Below are 22,500 nucleotides of genomic sequence, written 5' to 3'. Positions count from 1 at the left end.
TGAACTGCTTTTCCTCTGGGCAGCTGCAGCGGCCGCAGCCGCTACTGAAGATGCAGACCCGGCCGGAGAGGAGAGCAGAAGCACCTGTTGCTGCGGGAGTTGGGGGCTGTTCCCCGGGTGCTGCTGCTGCTGATGCTGTTGGTGGTCGTGGATGCAGTTTTCCTGACATTGGAAATCATTGCAGAGGATGGTGGGTTTCTGATCCTCTTCGGGGTAATCTTCAGTCTCTTCTAATAAACTGAGGCTGGAGATGAAGTCGGAGTTGCTGCTGGGTTCTTGTTTGACAGAAGGGGCGGGAGAGGAGGTGTTGGAGTCGCCCGGGGTGATGAACTCCGGACGTGGCAGGGGCCATGTGCAGGAGCGGGGCCGGGAAAGAGGCTCGAAATCCGGGTCGATCTCAACCTGTTGTGGTTGTTGGGCTGCCTCGGCCATAGTAGTAGCTAGAATAGCGTCAAAATGTCACATAGAATTAGTAAAGACAAAGTTACTCATACACAGCGGGTGATGTGAAGTCAACCAGAGTCAACCAGAAAGTAAACAACCGAAAAGGGGGTAGTGGTCGACCACCTGAACAAAAAATATCGGTCCGTCCGACAACACTACATTGATATAAAGTCACAAATCAAGGCGGAGACAGCAACTACATCTAAGTCGACGATGACAACAAACAAAAAAATGTAGATATTCTGATTGTTGACGAATAGTATAGAAAAGTTAGAATAGAACAACAACAACAAAAAAACAGCTTGGTGAACGTTTGTTTTTATACAATCCAGTCGCAGTTATTGTTGAGTGCAGCAGTTCCGTTTACTCTTGCCTGTTGAATGTCAGTCTGCAGCCCCACAGCCGTGTTACCGGAGCTGTTTGTCAAATAATACCACCCACATTTGACTGACAACTAAATAGGCCAATGACAGCTACTTGAAAACCCAGAAACAGCACTATGTTTTCATTCTTATATAGCTGGTAAACATCTCTTTCTCTGAAAATATTAAAACGGGTACGCTTTGTGAAACGGTTGGCTAGGAAACTTAATCGGTTTGTTTTGTTGGAGAGAGAGAGATGTAAAAGAGAGAGAGAGACTTCACCTTTTTACAACGTAACCTACTGTGAAAAGGATGAGTTATAAAATGAAGGGGGAGGTTTTTTCTGTCAGTCGTGGTGTTGTTATTGTAAGTTGCATAGCGGGACAGGATGAGAGGAGAACCCAGATTTGTTAACTTTTAGAAATCATCACAAAAAAAAGAGGCTGAAATTGCTATAATACTTATAAAAATGAATATAGTACTTTAATTTCCCCCAATTAAATTATACATTTCTATTTGCAAATAGCCTAATAAAAATGTATGAAATAGCGCTGATCTGAGGGCGTTCTAATAGAACAACGCTAAACTACTCAAAAGGTTTTCGCGTCGATGTGATTATTAAGCGCTATATGGGATCGTGGAAAATGACTGTAAACCTCAGAACAAGACCGTTAATGATGATATATTATACAGTCTTCAGTAATCAACGCATCATCCACTACTGAAGTCTAAACATGCTCGTTTTCTACCGATGCCGAGTAGCCACCAAATCAGTTTTCTTCAAAATGCTTTATTAGTTATCCAATGGAAGTCAGAGGAACTGATATGAAAATATTAAATTGTTATCATAATGGAGGATTATAATGATGACGAGGAGGAGAATGAGGAAGAACAGAAGTTACTTTGAGATTTTGTAAGTGTACAATTTGAACCTGGATGATTTAGTTAGGGCTTCGGTATGAAAAGTACTAGGTTGTCATGGTGAGGGTTATATAGAGGACTCTGCCAGGGGATCTGCCCCTGAGGCTGCTCCAATCCAACTCTTGACAACATACACTCATTGGACAACACTGTCAACCAGCGAAAACAGCCCACACTCCAGGCCGAATCTTTGCCTGTGCTAACATCTTTTGGCCATTTGCAGGTACTACCACAGTTTTATTTTTAATGTATCTTTATTTAACTAGGCAAGTCAGTTAAATTAACATGACCGTATACCCCGGCCAAACCATAACCCGGACTGCACTGGGCCAATTGTTCGCTGGCCTATGGGACCCCCAATCACGGCCGGTTGTGATACAGCCTGGAATCGAACCAGAGTCTGTAGTGACGCCTCAAGCACTGAGATGCAGTTCCACTCAGACCGCTACGCCACTCAGGAGCTTGTGTCAATGTAGGCTTAATTCCCGTACAAATCAGGTACACAGACAGTAATATGTTTCATTATAGCCGAACGTCTCGCACTTCTTTCACAATCACAAAGGTTTCTGATGACAGATGTAAAAGTTTAAAATGTATTCCTGGGCCATGCGCCAGTCAGTGCACATTAGAGCGCCTTTGCGCACTACATGGGCGACAGCGTTCCAACGCAGGTGAAGACTCGTTCGTGACCAAATAACTAAACCAGGAAGAAGACGTGAAGGAGCGTTAACTGTTTCGACGCTGGCAAGGAACCTCCGCGATTTTCTGACGGAATTCAGCCTGAGTGGATTTGGCGAAGCGCGTCTGTGAAGGAATGTGGATTTAACTTCAGTCAACCATCATATCCAACTCTCATGTCAAGTGACATATTTCAGGATTTTCCCGGTAATAATGCATGTCATTCTGGACACGAATAATTGTATATTTCATGATGCAATCGTGAACGGTATGTGACAAATTGTCTTCCGCTTTAATCTGGGTGTAGACAGTCTATTGTAACTACAGCAATGTTACACAGACAACACTGACAAAGCAGAAACAGACTGTCGCGGCTACTTCCATTGCTATTGGTAAGCCTCGATTCAAACAATACTCAGACTGTGATTAACATATATGGCTATGATATGGACAGGGTTTGGTAAATTACTTTCTAAATGCAATCCGTTACGGTTATTAGTTACCTTTCCAAAATATTAATTAGTTACGTAACTTTTGGTTTGCCCAAACTCAGTAACGTAATCAGATTACCTTCTGTTACTTTTGGATTATTTTCCGTTTAAGAAACGTAGAAGTAAACAACATTTGGCACGTCACCATGGTGATCTCTGACTCGTGGTCAGACTTGCTCAGGCGGAACAAACTTAAACTTAGACCTTTTAAAAACATTTTTTTTTTCCCATTGGTGAATTGAATGTAAATGAAAAGTGTCATAATGTATTTTTTTTTCTCGAAAAACATCCTTTCTGATTTTTAAAAAGTAATCAAAGAAGTAATCATCTACTATTTATAAAGTATCTGTAATCTGATTACACTAAAAATAAAAAGGTATCAGATTACATGTAACCATTTACCCCCTGTCCCTGTGTTACCCCCCATCCCTGTGTTACCCCCCTGTCCCTGTGTTACCCCCCCATCCCTGTGTACCCCCCATCCCTGTGTTACCCCCCTGTCCCTGTGTTACCCCCCATCCCTGTGTTACCCCCCATCCCTGTGTTACCCCCTGTCCCTGTGTTACCCCCTGTCCCTGTGTTACCCCCATCCCTGTGTTACCCCCCTGTCCCTGTGTTACCCCCCATCCCTGTGTTACCCCCATCCCTGTGTTACCCCCATCCCTGTGTTACCCCCCTGTCCCTGTGTTACCCCCTGTCCCTGTGTTACCCCCCATCCCTGTGTTACCCCCTGTCCCTGTGTTACCCCCATCCCTGTGTTACCCCCATCCCTGTGTTACCCCACACCCCCATCCCTGTTGTACCCCCTGTCCCTGTGTTACCCCCCTGTCCCTGTGTTACCCCCTGTCCCTGTGTTACCCCCATCCCTGTGTTACCCCCCTGTCCCTGTGTTACCCCCCATCCCTGTGTTACCCCCCCATCCCTGTGTTACCCCCCATCCCTGTGTTACCCCCCCCCATCCCTGTGTTACCCCCCCCCCCCCCATCCCTGTGTTACCCCCCCATCCTTGTGTTATCTGAGTGGTTTTGTTCTTCAATAACAGCCTGTGAATGTTCACTGTGAGTGGTTTTGTTCTTCGATAGCAACCTGTGAATGTTTACTGTGGGTGGTTTTGTTCTTCGATAACAGCCTGTGAATGTTTAATGTGAGTGGTGTGTCCTTCTATAACCAGTGGTGAAGGGTTAGCATCATCATCATCATCATCATCATCATGGCACCTCATCCAGTGGTCCAGGCCATCATAGACCTCTCAGCTGGAGCGATAGGTAGGTCTACATCTAGATTACCTCCCAACTTGCACCCACTTCCCTCTAGTGCACTACTTTTAGCCAGGTTCCGTAGGGTAGTGCACTATTTTAGACCAGGGTTTATAGGGCTCTTGGTGGAAGAAGCTGGCAACAATAAGGATCCCCTCTAACAATGTGTGGCACGCTGGCAACAATAAGGATCCCCCTAACAATGTGTGGCACGCTGGCAACAATAAGGATCCCCCCTAACAATGTGTGGCACGCTGGCAACAATAAGGATCCCCTCTAACAATGTGTGGCACGCTGGCAACAATAAGGATCCCCCCTAACAATGTGTGGCACGCTGGCAACAATAAGGATCCCCTCTAACAATGTGTGGCACGCTGGCAACAATAAGGATCCCCCCTAACAATGTGTGGCACGCTGGCAACAATAAGGATCCCCTCTAACAATGTTTGGCACGCTGGCAACAATAAGGATCCCCCCTAACAATGTGTGGCACGCTGGCAACAATAAGGATCCCCTCTAACAATGTTTGGCAGGCTGGCAACAATAAGGACCCCCCCTAACAATGTGTGGCACGCTGGCAACAATGTGTGGCACCTCTGTCTCCTCTCCATATCCCTCCTCCTCCTCTGTCTCCTCTCCATCTCCCTCCTCCTCCTCTGTCTCCTCTCCATATCCCTCCTCCTCCTCTGTCTCCTCTCCATATCCCTCCTCCTCCTCTGTCTCCTCTCCATATCCCTCCTCCTCCTCTGTCTCCTCTCCATATCCCTCCTCCTCCTCTGTCTCCTCTCCATCTCCCTCCTCCTCCTCTGTCTCCTCTCCATATCCCTCCTCCTCCTCTGTCTCCTCTCCATATCCCTCCTCCTCCTCTGTCTCCTCTCCATATCCCTCCTCCTCCTCTGTCTCCTCTCCATATCCCTCCTCCTCCTCTGTCTCCTCTCCATCTCCCTCCTCCTCCTCTGTCTCCTCTCCATATCCCTCCTCCTCCTCTGTCTCCTCTCCATATCCCTCCTCCTCCTCTGTCTCCTCTCCATCTCCCTCCTCCTCCTCTGTCTCCTCTCCATATCCCTCCTCCTCCTCTGTCTCCTCTCCATCTCCCTCCTCCTCCTCTGTCTCCTCTCCATCTCCCTCCTCCTCCTCTGTCTCCTCTCCATATCCCTCCTCCTCCTCTGTCTCCTCTCCATATCCCTCCTCCTCCTCTGTCTCCTCTCCATCTCCCTCCTCCTCCTCTGTCTCCTCTCCATCTCCCTCCTCCTCCTCTGTCTCCTCTCCATATCCCTCCTCCTCCTCTGTCTCCTCTCCATATCCCTCCTCCTCCTCTGTCTCCTCTCCATATCCCTCCTCCTCCTCTGTCTCCTCTCCATCTCCCTCCTCCTCCTCTGTCTCCTCTCCATCTCCCTCCTCCTCCTCTGTCTCCTCTCCATATCCCTCCTCCTCCTCTGTCTCCTCTCCATCTCCCTCCTCCTCCTCTGTCTCCTCTCCATCTCCCTCCTCCTCCTCTGTCTCCTCTCCATATCCCTCCTCCTCCTCTCTCCTCTCCATATCCCTCCTCCTCCTCTGTCTCCTCTCCATATCCCCCCTCCTCCTCTGTCTCCTCTCCATCTCCCTCCTCCTCCTCTGTCTCCTCTCCATATCCCTCCTCCTCCTCTGTCTCCTCTCCATATCCCTCCTCCTCCTCTGTCTCCTCCTCTGTCTCCTCTCCATCTCCCTCCTCCTCCTCTGTCTCCTCTCCATATCCCTCCTCCTCCTCTGTCTCCTCTCCATATCCCTCCTCTGTCTCCTCTCCATCTCCCTCCTCCTCCTCTGTCTCCTCTCCATCTCCCTCCTCCTCCTCTGTCTCCTCTCCATATCCCTCCTCCTCCTCTGTCTCCTCTCCATATCCCTCCTCCTCCTCTGTCTCCTCTCCATATCCCTCCTCTGTCTCTTCTCCTCCTCTGTCTCCTCTCCATCTCCCTCCTCCTCCTCTGTCTCCTCTCCATCTCCCTCCTCCTCCTCTGTCTCCTCTCCATCTCCCTCCTCCTCCTCTGTCTCCTCTCCATATCCCTCCTCCTCCTCTGTCTCCTCTCCATATCCCTCCTCCTCCTCTGTCTCCTCTCCATCTCCCTCCTCCTCCTCTGTCTCCTCTCCATATCCCTCCTCCTCCTCTGTCTCCTCTCCATATCCCTCCTCCTCCTCTGTCTCCTCTCCATATCCCTCCTCCTCCTCTGTCTCCTCTCCATATCCCTCCTCCTCCTCTGTCTCCTCTCCATCTCCCTCCTCCTCCTCTGTCTCCTCTCCATCTCCCTCCTCCTCCTCTGTCTCCTCTCCATATCCCTCCTCTGTCTCCTCTCCATCTCCCTCCTCCTCCTCTGTCTCCTCTCCATATCCCTCCTCTGTCTCCTCTCCATCTCCCTCCTCCTCCTCTGTCTCCTCTCCATCTCCCTCCTCCTCCTCTGTCTCCTCTTCATATCCCTCCTCTGTCTCCTCTCCATCTCCCTCCTCCTCCTCTGTCTCCTCTCCATCTCCCTCCTCATATGTCTCCTCTCCATCTCCCTCCTCCTCAGTCTCCCCTCCATCTCCCTCCCTCCTCCTCCTCGGTCTCCCCTCCATCTCCCCTCCTCATCTGTCTCCTCCATCTCCCTCCTCTCCTCATCTGTCTCCTCTCCATGTCCCTCCTCCTCCTCTCCTCCTCTGTCTCCTCTCCATGTCTCTTCATCTCCCTCCTCCTCTCCTCTTCCTCCCCTCCTCCAATGTCTCCTCTCCATCGCCCTCCTTCTCCCCTCCTCCTCTGTCTCCTCTCCATCTCCCTCCTCATATGTCTCCCCTCCATCTCCCTCCTCCTCGGTCTCCTCTCCATCTCCATCTCCCTCCTCCTCCTCGGTCTCCTCTCCATCTCCCTCCTCCTCTGTCTCCTCTCCATCTCCCTCCTCATATGTCTCCTCTCCATCTCCCTCCTCCTCAGTCTCCCCTCCATCTCCCTCCCTCCTCCTCCTCGTTCTCCCCTCCATCTCCCTCCTCATCGGTCTCCTCTCCATCTCCCTCCTCCTCTGTCTCCTCTTCATCTCCCTCCCTCCTCCTCGGTCTCCTCTCCATCTCCCTCCTCCTCTTCATCTCCCTCCTCCCCTCCTCTGATCTGAAATCTGTACCTAGGGGAAACCACACTCAGTTGCTGTGTTTCAAACCCTCTCCATCTTCTCCCTCTGCTCCTCCTCATCGGTCTCCTCTCCCTCCTCTCCTCCTCATCGGTCTCCTCTCCATCTTCTCCCTCCTCTCCCTCCTCCTCGGTCTCCTCTCCATCTCCCTCCTCCTCTTCATCTCCCTCCTCCCCTCCTCTGATCTGAAATCTGTACCTAGGGGAAAGCACACTCAGTAGCTGTGTTTCAAACCCTCTCCATCTTCTCCCTCTGCTCCTCCTCATCGGTCTCCTCTCCCTCCTCTCCTCCTCATCGGTCTCCTCTCCATCTTCTCCCTCCTCTCCTCCTCATCGGTCTCCTCTCCATCTTCTCCCTCCTCTCCTCCTCATCGGTCTCCTCTCCATCTTCTCCCTCCTCTCCTCCTCATCGGTCTCCTCTCCATCTTCTCCCTCCTCTCCCTCCTCCTCTGCCTCCTCTCCATGTTCTCCCTCCTCTCCTCCTCATCGGTCTCCTCTCCATCTTCTCCCTCCTCGGTCTCCTCTCCATCTTCTCCCTCCGCTCCTCCTCATCGGTCTCCTCTCCATCTTCTCCCTCCTCTCCTCCTAATCGGTCGCCTCTCCATCTTCTCCCTCCTCTCCCTCCTCATCGGTCTCCTCTCCATCTTCTCCCTCCTCTCCCTCCTCCTCTGTCTCCTCTCCATCTCCCTCCTCTCCTCCTCATCGTTCTCCTCTCCATCTTCTCCCTCCGCTCCTCCTCATTGGTCTCCTCTCCCTCCTCTCCTCCTCATCGGTCTCCTCTCCATCTTCTCCCTCCTCTCTCCTCCTCATCGGTCTCCTCTCCATCTTCTCCTCCTCTCCTCCTCCTCGGTCTCCTCTCCATCTTCTCCCTCCTCTCCTCCTCATCGGTCTCCTCTCCATCTTCTCCCTCCTCTCCTCCTCATCGGTCTCCTCTCCATCTTCTCCCTCCTCTCCTCCTCATCGGTCTCCGCTCCATCTTCTCCCTCCTCTCCCTCCTCCTCTGTCTCCTCTCCATCTCCCTCCTCTCCTCCTCATCGGTCTCCTCTCCATCTTCTCCCTCCTCTCCTCCTCATCGGTCTCCTCTCCATCTTCTCCCTTCTCTCCTCCTCATCGGTCTCCTCTCCATCTTCTCCCTCCTCTCCTCCTCATCGGTCTCCTCTCCATCTTCTCCCTCCTCTCCCTCCTCCTCTGTCTCCTCTCCATCTTCTTCCTCCTCATCGGGTCTCCTCTCCATCTTCTTCCTCCTCATCGGGTCTCCTCTCCATCTTCTTCCTCCTCATCGGGTCTCCTCTCCATCTTCTTCCTCCTCATCGGGTCTCCGCTCCATCTTCTCCCTCCTCTCCCTCCTCCTCTGTCTCCTCTCCATCTTCTCCCTCCTCTCCCTCCTCATCGGTCTCCTCTCCATCTTCTTCCTCCTCATCGGGTCTCCGCTCCATCTTCTCCCTCCTCTCCCTCCTCCTCTGTCTCCTCTCCATCTTCTCCCTCCTCTCCCTCCTCATCGGTCTCCTCTCCATCTTCTTCCTCCTCTCCCTCCTCCTCATCGGTCTCCTCTCTATCTCCCTCCTCTCCTCTTCATCGGTCTTCTCTCCATCTTCTCCCTCCTCAGCCCCCTTATCGGTCTCCTCTCCATCTTCTCCCTCCTCTCCTCCTCATCGGTCTCCTCTCCATGTTCTCCCTCCTCTCCTCCTCATCGGTCTCCTCTCCATCTTCTCCCTCCGCCCATGTTGCCCTTAGGTGGGACAGCCTGTGTGTTCAGTGGCCAGCCGTTCGACACAGCCAAGGTGAAGATGCAGACCTTCCCTTCCATGTACCGAGGCTTCCTCCACTGCTTCATGGCCACCTACAGGTAAACACATGCCTTTACAGTAGTATTATTCCTGAATCCTGTGTATTTACAGTAGTAGTATTCCTGAATCCTGTGTAATTACAGTAGTAGTATTCCTGAATCCTGTGTATTTACAGTAGTAGTATTCCTGAATCCTGTGTATTTACAGTAGTATTATTCCTGAATCCTGTGTATTTACAGTAGTAGTATTCCTGAATCCTGTGTATTTACAGTAGTAGTATTCCGGAATCCTGTGTATTTACAGTAGTAGTATTCCGGAATCCTGTGTATTTACAGTAGTAGTATTCCGGAATCCTGTGTATTTACAGTAGTAGTATTCCGGAATCCTGTGTATTTACAGTAGCAGTATTCCTGAATCCTGTGTATTTACAGTAGTAGTATTCCTGAATCCTGTGTATTTACAGTAGTAGTATTCCGGAATCCTGTGTATTTACAGTAGTAGTATTCCTGAATCCTGTGTATTTACAGTAGTAGTATTCCTGAATCCTGTGTATTTACAGTAGTAGTATTCCGGAATCCTGTGTATTTACAGTAGTAGTATTACTGAATCCTGTGTATTTACAGTAGTAGTATTCCTGAATCCTGTGTATTTACAGTAGTAGTATTCCTGAATCCTGTGTATTTACAGTAGTAGTATTCCTGAATCCTGTGTATTTACAGTAGTAGTATTCCTGAATCCTGTGTATTTACAGTAGTATTATTCCTGAATCCTGTGTATTTACAGTAGTAGTATTCCTGAATCCTGTGTATTTACAGTAGTAGTATTCCTGAATCCTGTGTATTTACAGTAGTATTATTCCTGAATCCTGTGTATTTACAGTAGTAGTATTCCTGAATCCTGTGTATTTACAGTAGTAGTATTACTGAATCCTGTGTATTTACAGTAGTATTATTCCTGAATCCTGTGTATTTACAGTAGTAGTATTCCGGAATCCTGTGTATTTACAGTAGTAGTATTCCGGAATCCTGTGTATTTACAGTAGTATTATTCCTGAATCATGTGTATTTACAGTAGTAGTATTCCTAAATCCTGTGTATTTACAGTAGTAGTATTCCTGAATCCTGTGTATTTACAGTAGTAGTATTCCGGAATCCTGTGTATTTACAGTAGTAGTATTCCGGAATCCTGTGTATTTACAGTAGTAGTATTCCGGAATCCTGTGTATTTACAGTAGTAGTATTCCGGAATCCTGTGTATTTACAGTAGTAGTATTCCTGAATCCTGTGTATTTACAGTAGTAGTATTCCTGAATCCTGTGTATTTACAGTAGTAGTATTCCGGAATCCTGTGTATTTACAGTAGTAGTATTCCTGAATCCTGTGTATTTACAGTAGTAGTATTCCTGAATCCTGTGTATTTACAGTAGTAGTATTCCTGAATCCTGTGTATTTACAGTAGTAGTATTCCTGAATCCTGTGTATTTACAGTAGTAGTATTCCTGAATCCTGTGTATTTACAGTAGTATTATTCCTGAATCATGTGTATTTACAGTAGTATTATTCCTGAATCCTGTGTATTTACAGTAGTATTATTCCTGAATCCTGTGTATTTACAGTAGTAGTATTCCGGAATCCTGTGTATTTACAGTAGTATTATTCCTGAATCCTGTGTATTTACAGTAGTAGTATTCCTGAATCCTGTGTATTTACAGTAGTAGTATTCCGGAATCCTGTGTATTTACAGTAGTAGTATTCCGAATCCTGTGTATTTACAGTAGTAGTATTCCTGAATCCTGTGTATTTACAGTAGTAGTATTCCTGAATCCTGTGTATTTACAGTAGTAGTATTCCGGAATCCTGTGTATTTACAGTAGTAGTATTCCGGAATCCTGTGTATTTACAGTAGTAGTATTCCTGAATCCTGTGTATTTACAGTAGTAGTATTCCGGAATCCTGTGTATTTACAGTAGTAGTATTCCTGAATCCTGTGTATTTACAGTAGTATTATTCCGGAATCCTGTGTATTTACAGTAGTAGTATTCCTGAATCCTGTGTATTTACAGTAGTATTATTCCGGAATCCTGTGTATTTACAGTAGTAGTATTCCGGAATCCTGTGTATTTACAGTAGTAGTATTCCTGAATCCTGTGTATTTACAGTAGTAGTATTCCTGAATCCTGTGTATTTACAGTAGTATTATTCCGGAATCCTGTGTATTTACAGTAGTAGTATTCCTGAATCCTGTGTATTTACAGTAGTATTATTCCGGAATCCTGTGTATTTACAGTAGTAGTATTCCGGAATCCTGTGTATTTACAGTAGTAGTATTCCTGAATCCTGTGTATTTACAGTAGTATTATTCCTGAATCCTGTGTATTTACAGTAGTAGTATTCCTGAATCCTGTGTATTTACAGTAGTAGTATTATTACTGAATCCTGTGTATTTACAGTAGTAGTATTCCTGAATCCTGTGTATTTACAGTAGTAGTATTCCTGAATCCTGTGTATTTACAGTAGTATTATTCCTGAATCCTGTGTATTTACAGTAGTAGTATTCCTGAATCCTGTGTATTTACAGTAGTAGTATTCCTGAATCCTGTGTATTTACAGTAGTATTATTCCTGAATCCTGTGTATTTACAGTAGTATTATTCCTGAATCCTGTGTATTTACAGTAGAATTATTCCTGAATCCTGTGTATTTACAGTAGTAGTATTCCTGAATCCTGTGTATTTACAGTAGTAGTATTCCTGAATCCTGTGTATTTACAGTAGTAGTATTCCGGAATCCTGTGTATTTACAGTAGTAGTATTCCGGAATCCTGTGTATTTACAGTAGTATTATTACTGAATCCTGTGTATTTACAGTAGTAGTATTCCGGAATCCTGTGTATTTACAGTAGTAGTATTCCGGAATCCTGTGTATTTACAGTAGTAGTATTCCTGAATCCTGTGTATTTACAGTAGTAATATTCCTGAATCCTGTGTATTTACAGTAGTAGTATTCCGGAATCCTGTGTATTTACAGTAGTAATATTCCTGAATCCTGTGTATTTACAGTAGTAGTATTCCTGAATCCTGTGTATTTAACTTTTATATAAATACAGTACCAGTCAAACGTTTGGACACACCTGCTCATTCCAGGGTTTTTTCTTTATTTTTTTACTATTTTCTACATTGTAGAATAATAGTGAAATCATCAAAACTATGAAATAACACATATGGGAATCATGTAGTAACCAAAAAAAGTGTTAAACAAATCTAAATATATTTCTTCAAAGTAGACACCCTTTGCCTTGATGACAGCTTGTGTGTCCAAACTTTTGACTGGTACTGTATATACTGTACATACACTACATGACCAAAAGTATGTGGTCACCTGCTCGTCCAACATCTCATTCCAAAATCACGGACATTAATATGGAGTTGATCCCCCATTAGCTGCTATAATAGCCTTTACTCTTCTGAGAAGGATTTCCACTAGATGTTGGAACATTGCTGCGGGGATTTGCTTCCATTCAGCCACAAGAGCATTAGTGAGGTTGGGAACACTGATGTTGGGTGAGTCGGCCTGGCTCGCAGTCTGCATTCCAATTCATCCCAAAGGTGTTCGATGAGGTTGAGGTCAGGGCTATGTGCAGGCCAGTCAAGTTCTTCCACACCGATCTCAACAAAGCATTTCTGTACGGACATCACTTTGTGCACGGGGGCATTGTCATGCTGAAAGATGAAGGGCCTTCCCCAAACTGTTGGAAGCACAGAATCGTCTAGAATGTTATTGTATGCTGTAGCATTAAGATTTCCCTTCACTGGAACTAAGGAGCCTAACCCGGACCACAGACCCAGACCATTATTCCTTCTCCACCAAACATTACAGTCGGCACTATGCATTGGGGCAGGTAGCGTTCTCCTGGCATCCGCCAAACCCAGATTCGTCCAACTGCCAGATGGTGAAGGCTGATTCATCACTCCAAACAACATGTTTCCACAGCTCCAGAGTCCAATGGAGGCGAGCTTTACACCCCTCCAGCCGACGCTCGGCATTGCTCATGGTGATCTCAGGCTTGTGTGCGGCGGCTCGGCCATGGAAACCCATTTCATGAAGCTCCCGACAAACAGTTATTGTGCTGACGTTGCTTCTAGAGGCAGTGTGGAACTCGGTAGTGAGTGTTGCAACTAAGGACAGATGATTTTTACGCGCTTCAGCACTCAGCGGTCCCGTTCTGTGAACTCGTGTGGCCTACCACTTTGTGGCTGAGCCGTTGTTGCTCCTAGACGTTTCCACTTCATAATAACAGCACTTACAGTTGACCTGGGGGCAGCTCTAGCAGGGCAGAAATTTGACAAACTGACTTGTTGGAAAGGTGGTATCCTATAACGGTGCCACGTTGAAAGTCACTGATCTCTTCAGTATGAGCCATTCTACTGCCAGAGTTTATCTATGGAGATTGCATGGCTGTGTACTTGATTTTTATACACCTATCAGCAACAGGTGTGACTGAAATAGCCAAATCATCTAATTTGAAGAGGTGTCCACATACTGCTGTATATATAGTTTATCTTGATGGAGGCTAACACAACATAACGATCTGGTTAAAGTAATAAAAAATGTATTTTTCCAAGTTTTCCAACTTCCATTATCCTCCAAGAGTTTCTAAATCGGAATACCTGTGTTTCCTGTCAATGGTGGGTCTGTAGACAGATGGGTGTGAGAGGGCTGTACCAGGGAGCCACCCCAGCCCTCATAGCCAACATCGCAGAGAACGCTGTCCTTTTCATGAGCTATGGTTTCTGTCAGGACGTGCTGCGGCGAATCACTGGGATGGACCGAGCCGTAGAACTCAGGTTAGACTGAAATATAGGACCACAAAGACAAGCTTTTGCATTGTTAGGGTCTTTCTACAGGGTCTTTCTACAGGGTCTTTCTACAGGGTCTTTCTTCAGGGTCTTTCTTCAGGGTCTTTCTACAGGGTATTTCTACAGGGTCTTTCTACAGGGTATTTCTACAGGGTCTTTCTACAGGGTCTTTCTACAGGGTCTTTCTTCAGGGTCTTTCTTCAGGGTCTTTCCACAGGGTATTTCAACAGGGTCTTTCAATAGGGTCTTTCTACGGGGTCTTTCTTCATGGTCTATCTACAGGGTCTTTCTACAGGGTCTTTCTACAGGGTCTTTCTTCAGGGTCTTTCAACGGGGTCTTTCAACAGGGTCTTTCTTCAGGGTCTTTCAACAGGGTCTTTCAACGGGGTCTTTCTTCATGGTCTTTCTACAGGGTCTTTCTACAGGGTCTTTCTACAGAGTGTTTCTTCAGGGTCTTTCAACGGGGTCTTTCTTCAGGGTCTTTCTCCGGGGTCTTTCAACAGGGTCTTTCTACAGGGTCTTTCAACAGGGTCTTTCTACAGGGTCTTTCTACAGGGTCTTTCAACAGGGTCTTTCAACAGGGTATTTCTACAGGTCTTTCTTCAGGGTCTTTCAACAGGGTCTTTCTTCGGGTCTTTCTACAGGGTCTTTCTACAGGGTCTTTCAACAGGGTCTTTCTTCAGGGTCTTATAAAGTGTGTATTGTGTATAATACTAGATCTTACATGATTGTAATTCTGTACAAGCAGATAATTGTATATGCATGTAATTCAACAATGATCTTTCCAAGTCTTTCACATGACCTTTAAATATCAGCTGTGTAACAGTAACCAGAGGTTAGGATTTTGTGTTCTTTGCCAATTTACTGCAAAAAGATGTTCCCTCTGCTATGGTTCTCCTCCTTCATTCCTCACCACCGGTCCCTGGTCCTCTCCTTAGTGACCTCCAGAAGGCGTGTTCAGGCTCCCTTGCCTCCGTCTTCTCCTCCCTGGCTCTCTGTCCCACAGAGCTGGTCAAGTGTCGTCTGCAGGCCATGCATGAGATGGAGGCCTCCGGTAAGATACCCGCAGGGCAGAAGAGGTAAGAGGAGGTGCTATAACACCGTGCTTCTACATCTGCATTGCTTGCTGTTTGGGTGGGGGGGGGGGGTTTAAGCCTGGCGTTCTATATAGCACTTTGTACCATCTGCAGATACAAAACGGGCTTTATAAATACCTTTGATGCATGAGATGGAGGCCTCCGGTAAGACACCTGCAAGGCAGTGGGATACACACCTCCGATATCTGTGTTGTGTCTCCCTGGGTCCAGTTCGGTGTGGTCCGTGGTTCGGACTGTGTTGAGGAAGAACGGTCCTCTTGGGTTCTACCAGGGTTTGACGACCACCATCGTCAGGGAGGTGCCCGGGTATTTCTGCTTCTTCGGAGCCTACGAGCTCTGTCGCACGACATTTGCTCAGCATCTGAACACCGAGAAGGATGGCATAGGTATGATGGTGAAATCATGAACACCTGTTGTATCTAAATCAAATCAAATCACATTTTATTTGTCACATACACATGGTTAGCAGATGTTAATGCGAGTGTAGCGAAATGCTTGTGCTTCTAGTTCCGACAATGCAGTAATAACCAACAAGTAATCTAACTAACAATTCCAAAACTACTGTCTAATACACACAAGTGTAAAGGGATAAAGAATATGTACATAAAGATATATGAATGAGTGATGGTACAGAGCAGCATAGGCAAGATACAGTAGATGGTATCGAGTACAGTATATACATGTGAGATGAGTATGTAAACAAAGTGGCATAGTTAAAGTGGCTAGTGATACATGTATTACATAAAGATGCAGTAGATGATATAGAGTACAGTATATACGTATACATATGAGATGAATAATGTAGGGTATGTAAACATTATATTAGGTAGCATTGTTTAAAGTGGCTAGTGATATATTTTACATCATTTCCCATCAATTCCCATTATTAAAGTGGCTGGAGTTGAGTCAGTGTGTTGGCAGCAGCCACTCAATGTTAGTGGTGGCTGTTTAACAGCCTGATGGCCTTGAGATAGAAGCTGTTTTTCATTCAGAAGCTATGTATTCATTCAAGTTTTGCAATGCAACTATTTGAGTAATTACTGTGTTCCAAATGGCTCTTCTCCTCCCCTCTCCTCCCCACTCCCCTCTCCTCATCCTCTCTCTTCCCCTCTTCTCTCCTCCCCTCTCCTCTCCTCCCCCTCCTCCTCTCTCCTCCCCTCTCCTCCCCACTCCCCTCTCCTCATTCTCTCTCTTCCCCTCTTCTCTCCTCTCCTCCTCTCCCCTCTCCTCCTCTCTCCTCCCCTCTCCTCCCCACTCCCCTCTCCTCTCATCCTGTCTCTTCCCCTCTTCTCTCCTCCCCTCTCCTCTCCTCCTCTCCCCTCTCCTTTCATCATCTCTCCTACCCTCTCCTTTCATCATCTGTCCCCTCTCCCCTCTCCCCTCATCATCTCTCCTCCCCTCTCCTCTCACCATCTCTCCTCCACTCTCCCCTCATCATCTCCCCTTCCCTCTCCTCTTTTCTCCTCTCCCCTTTCCTCTCCTCCTCTCTCCCCTCTCCTCACATCATCTCTCCTCTCGTCTCCCCTCTCTTCTCATGATCTCTCCTCCCCTCTCATCCTCTCTACTCTCTCCCCTCTCCTCTCATCATCTCTCCTCCCCTCTCTCATCATCTCTCCTCCCCTCTCATCTCATCATCTCTCCTCCTCTCTCCTCATCATCTCTCCTCCCCTCTCCTCCCCTCTCCTCTCCTCCTCTCCCCTCTCCTTTCATCATCTCTCCTACCCTCTCCTTTCATCATCTCTCCCCTCTCCTTTCTCCTTTCATCATCTCTCCCCTCTCCCCTCATCATCTCTCCTCCCCTCTCCTCTCATCATCTCTCCTCCCCTCTCCCCTCATCATCTCTCCTTCCCTCTCCTCTTTTCTCCTCTCCCCTTTCCTCTCCTCCTCTCTCCCCTCTCCTCACATCATCTATCCTCTCGTCTCCCCTCTCTTCTCATCATCTCTCATCCTCTCTCCTCTCTCCCCTCTCCTCTCATCATCTCTCCTCCCCTCTCATCTCATCATCTCTCCTCCTCTCTCCTCCCCTCTCCTCCCCTCTCCCCTCCTCTCCTCCTCATCTCTCCTCTCATCTCTCCTCCCCTCTCCTCTCCTCTCATCATCTCTCCTCCCCTCTCCTCTCATCAACTCTCATCATCTCTCCCCCCTCTCCTCTCCTCCTCTCTCCCCTCTCCTCTCATCATCTCTCCTCCCCTCTCATCATCTCTCCTCCCCTCTCATCATCTCTCCTCCCGTCTCCTCCCCTCTCCTCTCATTGTCTCTCCTCCCCTCTCATCATCTCTCCTCCCCTCTCCTCCTCTCTCCCCTCTCCTCCCCTCTCATCATCTCACCTCCCCTCTCATCATCTCTCATCATCTCTCCTCCCCTCTCTTCTCATAATCTCTCCTCCCCTCTCCTATCCTCTCTCTCCTCTCCCTCCCCTCTTGTCTCCTCTCCTTTCCTCCCCTCCCCTCTCATCCTCTCTCCTCCCCTCCCCTCTCCTCCTCTCTCCTCCCCTCTCCTCTCCTCCTCTCTCCCCTCTCCTCTCATCCCCTTTCCTCTCCTCCCCTCCTCTACCCTCTCCACTCATCATCTCTCCTCCTTTCCTCTCCTCCTCTCTCCTCATCATCTCTCCTCCCCTCTCCCCTCCACTCCTCCTCATCTCTCCTCCCCTCTCCTCTCCTCTCATCATCTCTCTTCCCCTCTCCTCTCCTCTCATCATCTCTCCTCCCCTCTCCTCCCCCCTCTCCTCTCCTCCTCTCATCATCTCTCCTCCCCTCTCATCATCTCTCCTCCCCTCTCATCATCTCTCCTCCCCTATCATCATCTCTCCTCCCCTCTCCTCACCTCTCCTCTCTCCCCACTCCTCTCCTCTCCTCTCGTCCCCCCTCCTCTCCTCTCTAGGCGTTGTCCCTCTAATGTTCAGTGGTGGGTTTGGGGGAGCGTGCCTGTGGCTGGTGGTCTATCCCATAGACTGTGTGAAGTCCAGGATCCAGGTCCACTCCCTAGCAGGCAGACAGCAAGGCTTCATCAAGACCTTGATGGAGATCATACGCACTGAAGGTGAGGGAAGAAAGTGATACAATAGATACTGCATAATTGCTGAATTATAGTGCTACTATATACGTGAATGGAAATGGGTATACTGTACACAGTGAGCTGGAGTATCTCTTCCAGTTCACTGCAGTGGTGGAGAAAGTACCCAATTATCATACTTGAGTAAACGTAAAGATACCTTCATAGAAAAGGACTCGAGTAAAAGTGAATGTCACCCAGTGAAATACTATGTGAGTAAAAGTCTACATGTATTTTGTTTAAAAATCTACTTTTTTAAATGTATGGAGGAAAAAGTACATGATTTTCATTAGGAATGTAGTGAAGTAAAAGTTGTCAAAAATATAAATAGTAAAGTACAGATAAAGAACTACTTAAGTAGTACTTTCAAGTATTTTTGCTAGTGCGCTTTAAACCATTGGTTCACTGTGTTCAACAGTTTATATTTTCAGTGAAATTAAGTATTATTTCTATTTATTTATTCTTTATTTAACCAGGTAGGCAAGTTGAGAACACCTTTATTTAACCAGGTAGGCAAGTTGAGAACACCTTTATTTAACCAGGTAGGCTAGTTGAGAACACCTTTATTTAACCAGGTAGGCAAGTTGAGAACACCTTTATTTAACCAGGTAGGCAAGTTGAGAACACCTTTATTTAACCAGGTAGGCAAGTTGAGAACACCTTTATTTAACCAGGTAGGCTTGTTGAGAACACCTTTATTTAACCAGGTAGGCAAGTTGAGAACACCTTTATTTAACCAGGTAGGCTTGTTGAGAACACCTTTATTTAACCAGGTAGGCAAGTTGAGAACACCTTTATTTAACCAGGTAGGCTTGTTGAGAACACCTTTATTTAACCAGGTAGGCTTGTTGAGAACACCTTTATTTAACCAGGTAGGCTAGTTGAGAACACCTTTATTTAACCAGGTAGGCCAGTTGAGAACACCTTTATTTAACCAGGTAGGCAAGTTGAGAACACCTTTATTTAACCAGGTAGGCTTGTTGAGAACACCTTTATTTAACCAGGTAGGCAAGTTGGGAACACATTTATTTAACCAGGTAGGCTTGTTGAGAACACCTTTATTTAACCAGGTAGGCTAGTTGAGAACACCTTTATTTAACCAGGTAGGCAAGTTGAGAACACCTTTATTTAACCAGGTAGGCAAGTTGAGAACACCTTTATTTAACCAGGTAGGCAAGTTGAGAACACCTTTATTTAACCAGGTAGGCTAGTTGAGAACACCTTTATTTAACCAGGTAGGCAAGTTGAGAACACCTTTATTTAACCAGGTAGGCAAGTTGAGAACACCTTTATTTAACCAGGTAGGCTTGTTGAGAACACCTTTATTTAACCAGGTAGGCAAGTTGAGAACACCTTTATTTAACCAGGTAGGCTTGTTGAGAACACCTTTATTTAACCAGGTAGGCAAGTTGAGAACACCTTTATTTAACCAGGTAGGCTTGTTGAGAACACCTTTATTTAACCAGGTAGGCTTGTTGAGAACACCTTTATTTAACCAGGTAGGCTAGTTGAGAACACCTTTATTTAACCAGGTAGGCCAGTTGAGAACACCTTTATTTAACCAGGTAGGCAAGTTGAGAACACCTTTATTTAACCAGGTAGGCTTGTTGAGAACACCTTTATTTAACCAGGTAGGCAAGTTGAGAACACCTTTATTTAACCAGGTAGGCTTGTTGAGAACACCTTTATTTAACCAGGTAGGCTAGTTGAGAACACCTTTATTTAACCAGGTAGGCTAGTTGAGAACACCTTTATTTAACCAGGTAGGCAAGTTGAGAACACCTTTATTTAACCAGGTAGGCAAGTTGAGAACACCTTTATTTAACCAGGTAGGCTAGTTGAGAACACCTTTATTTAACCAGGTAGGCAAGTTGAGAACACCTTTATTTAACCAGGTAGGCAAGTTGAGAACACCTTTATTTAACCAGGTAGGCAAGTTGAGAACACCTTTATTTAACCAGGTAGGCTTGTTGAGAACACCTTTATTTAACCAGGTAGGCAAGTTGAGAACACCTTTATTTAACCAGGTAGGCTTGTTGAGAACACCTTTATTTAACCAGGTAGGCAAGTTGAGAACACCTTTATTTAACCAGGTAGGCTTGTTGAGAACACCTTTATTTAACCAGGTAGGCTTGTTGAGAACACCTTTATTTAACCAGGTAGGCTAGTTGAGAACACCTTTATTTAACCAGGTAGGCCAGTTGAGAACACCTTTATTTAACCAGGTAGGCAAGTTGAGAACACCTTTATTTAACCAGGTAGGCTTGTTGAGAACACCTTTATTTAACCAGGTAGGCAAGTTGAGAACACATTTATTTAACCAGGTAGGCTTGTTGAGAACACCTTTATTTAACCAGGTAGGCTAGTTGAGAACACCTTTATTTAACCAGGTAGGCAAGTTGAGAACACCTTTATTTAACCAGGTAGGCAAGTTGAGAACACCTTTATTTAACCAGGTAGGCAAGTTGAGAACACCTTTATTTAACCAGGTAGGCAAGTTGAGAACACCTTTATTTAACCAGGTAGGCTAGTTGAGAACACCTTTATTTAACCAGGTAGGCAAGTTGAGAACACCTTTATTTAACCAGGTAGGCAAGTTGAGAACACCTTTATTTAACCAGGTAGGCTTGTTGAGAACACCTTTATTTAACCAGGTAGGCAAGTTGAGAACACCTTTATTTAACCAGGTAGGCTTGTTGAGAACACCTTTATTTAACCAGGTAGGCAAGTTGAGAACACCTTTATTTAACCAGGTAGGCTTGTTGAGAACACCTTTATTTAACCAGGTAGGCTTGTTGAGAACACCTTTATTTAACCAGGTAGGCTAGTTGAGAACACCTTTATTTAACCAGGTAGGCCAGTTGAGAACACCTTTATTTAACCAGGTAGGCAAGTTGAGAACACCTTTATTTAACCAGGTAGGCTTGTTGAGAACACCTTTATTTAACCAGGTAGGCAAGTTGAGAACACCTTTATTTAACCAGGTAGGCTTGTTGAGAACACCTTTATTTAACCAGGTAGGCTAGTTGAGAACACCTTTATTTAACCAGGTAGGCTAGTTGAGAACACCTTTATTTAACCAGGTAGGCAAGTTGAGAACACCTTTATTTAATCAGGTAGGCAAGTTGAGAACAAGTTCTTTACAATTGCGACCTGGCCAAGATAAAGCAAAGCAGTTCGACACATACAACGACACAGAGTTACACATGGAGTAAAACAAACATACAGTCAATAACACAGTAGAAAAATAAGTCTATATATGATGTGAGCAAATGAAAATAAAATTATAAACAGAACCTGTCTTCCTCTACATTTCTGTTCTTCCTACAGGAGTGGCTCCTCTCTACTCAGGCCTCGCCCCCACCATGATCAGAACCTTCCCTGCCAACGGAGCTCTCTTCTTGGCCTATGAGCTCAGTCGTAAGGCGATGATGCAGAAGTTTGGAGACGTCTGATTGGCTGATCCCTCTGTTTCTTCCACCAATGCCTGCACTTTGGTTGGCATCCCAAAATGGAACATTATGTTGAAACATTATTTTTAAAGTCTGAATGAATTTTTTTGGGGTATAAAATATGCCTTTTGTTGTTGTTGTAGCTATTGAATATACAAGGATAATACTGACATTTGTTGAGCAGGTCACAGTTATTTGAGAATGTAGAGCCCTTGGTGTTCTGTAAACACTTTAAATAAAGTCACACACTATGTTGAATGGCTAATCCTAACCTACCATATACAGTGTGATATTTCTCTCTTTTCATACAGTTTACTCACACTTAGTCAGCACTTCTACTAAACAGGTTTTCGGGTGTGTGGCAGCTTGTGCTTTTTACAGTTATTCTATGGGACACCTATCTACTGTGAATCTACTGTGAAGGTAGTGTGAATCTACTGTGAATCTACTGTGAAGGTACTGTGAATCTACTGTGAATCTACTGTGAAGGTAGTGTGAATCTACTGTGAATCTACTGTGAATCTACTGTGAATCTACTGTGAAGGTACTGTGAATCTACTGTGAATCTACTGTGAAGGTAGTGTGAATCTACTGTGAAGGTAGTGTGAATCTACTGTGAATCTACTGTGAAGGTAGTGTGAAGGTACTGTGAAGGTAGTGTGAATCTACTGTGAATCTACTGTGAATGTACTGTGAATCTACTGTGAAGGTAGTGTGAATCTACTGTGAATCTACTGTGAAGGTACTGTGAATCTACTGTGAAGGTACTGTGAATCTACTGTGAAGGTAGTGTGAATCTACTGTGAAGGTAGTGTGAATCTACTGTGAAGGTAGTGTGAATCTACTGTGAAGGTAGTGTGAATCTACTGTGAATCTACTGTGAATCTACTGTGAAGGTAGTGTGAATCTACTGTGAAGGTACTGTGAATCTACTGTGAAGGTACTGTGAATCTACTGTGAAGGTAGTGTGAATCTACTGT

General features: G+C 45.9%; 2 protein-coding genes across 3 annotated transcripts in view; one reads left to right on the top strand and one right to left on the bottom strand.

Moving 5' to 3' along the window:
• Positions 1–817, bottom strand: part of LOC135553244 (forkhead box protein O1-A-like) — a 158,439-nt gene extending 157,622 nt beyond the window's left edge. Inside the window, 1 exon segment of the mRNA XM_064985420.1 lies at positions 1–817. This exon segment is cut by the window's left edge and continues 168 nt beyond it. Within this exon segment, the coding sequence (XP_064841492.1) occupies positions 1–432 (432 nt within the window). The 5' untranslated portion in view covers positions 433–817.
• Positions 818–2,388: 1,571 nt separating this feature from the next.
• Positions 2,389–21,791, top strand: slc25a15a (solute carrier family 25 member 15a). 2 transcript variants are annotated; one of them, XM_064985419.1, is made up of 9 exons: positions 2,389–2,612; positions 2,713–2,797; positions 4,068–4,161; positions 9,014–9,125; positions 13,762–13,908; positions 14,859–14,999; positions 15,228–15,403; positions 17,898–18,056; positions 21,399–21,791. In XM_064985419.1, exons 3-9 carry the CDS (start codon positions 4,107–4,109, stop codon positions 21,521–21,523), a joined length of 915 nt encoding a protein of 304 aa, XP_064841491.1. In that variant the 5' UTR covers positions 2,389–2,612; positions 2,713–2,797; positions 4,068–4,106; the 3' UTR covers positions 21,524–21,791. The 2 variants fall into 2 exon arrangements, with proteins under 2 accessions (XP_064841491.1, XP_064841490.1); XM_064985418.1 differs by lacking the exon at positions 2,713–2,797 and having other exon boundaries at positions 2,390–2,612.
• Positions 21,792–22,500: the final 709 nt, after the last annotated feature.

The sequence above is a fragment of the Oncorhynchus masou genome, chromosome 13, assembly GCF_036934945.1.
Source record: "Oncorhynchus masou masou isolate Uvic2021 chromosome 13, UVic_Omas_1.1, whole genome shotgun sequence".
Taxonomy (NCBI): Eukaryota; Metazoa; Chordata; class Actinopteri; order Salmoniformes; family Salmonidae; genus Oncorhynchus; species Oncorhynchus masou.
Note: the sequence above shows the minus strand (reverse complement) of the source record. Positions and strands in the feature narration are given on the sequence as shown.

Bases quoted from the DNA above. Each gene is read 5' to 3' on its own strand.
- slc25a15a (XM_064985419.1), top strand. From the start codon at position 4,107: ATGGCACCTCATCCAGTGGTCCAGGCCATCATAGACCTCTCAGCTGGA. The intron at 13,909-14,858 runs GTTAGACTGAAA...TCCTCTCCTTAG, and splicing joins GACCGAGCCGTAGAACTCAG to TGACCTCCAGAAGGCGTGTT. The intron at 15,000-15,227 runs GTAAGAGGAGGT...CCCTGGGTCCAG, and splicing joins ATACCCGCAGGGCAGAAGAG to TTCGGTGTGGTCCGTGGTTC.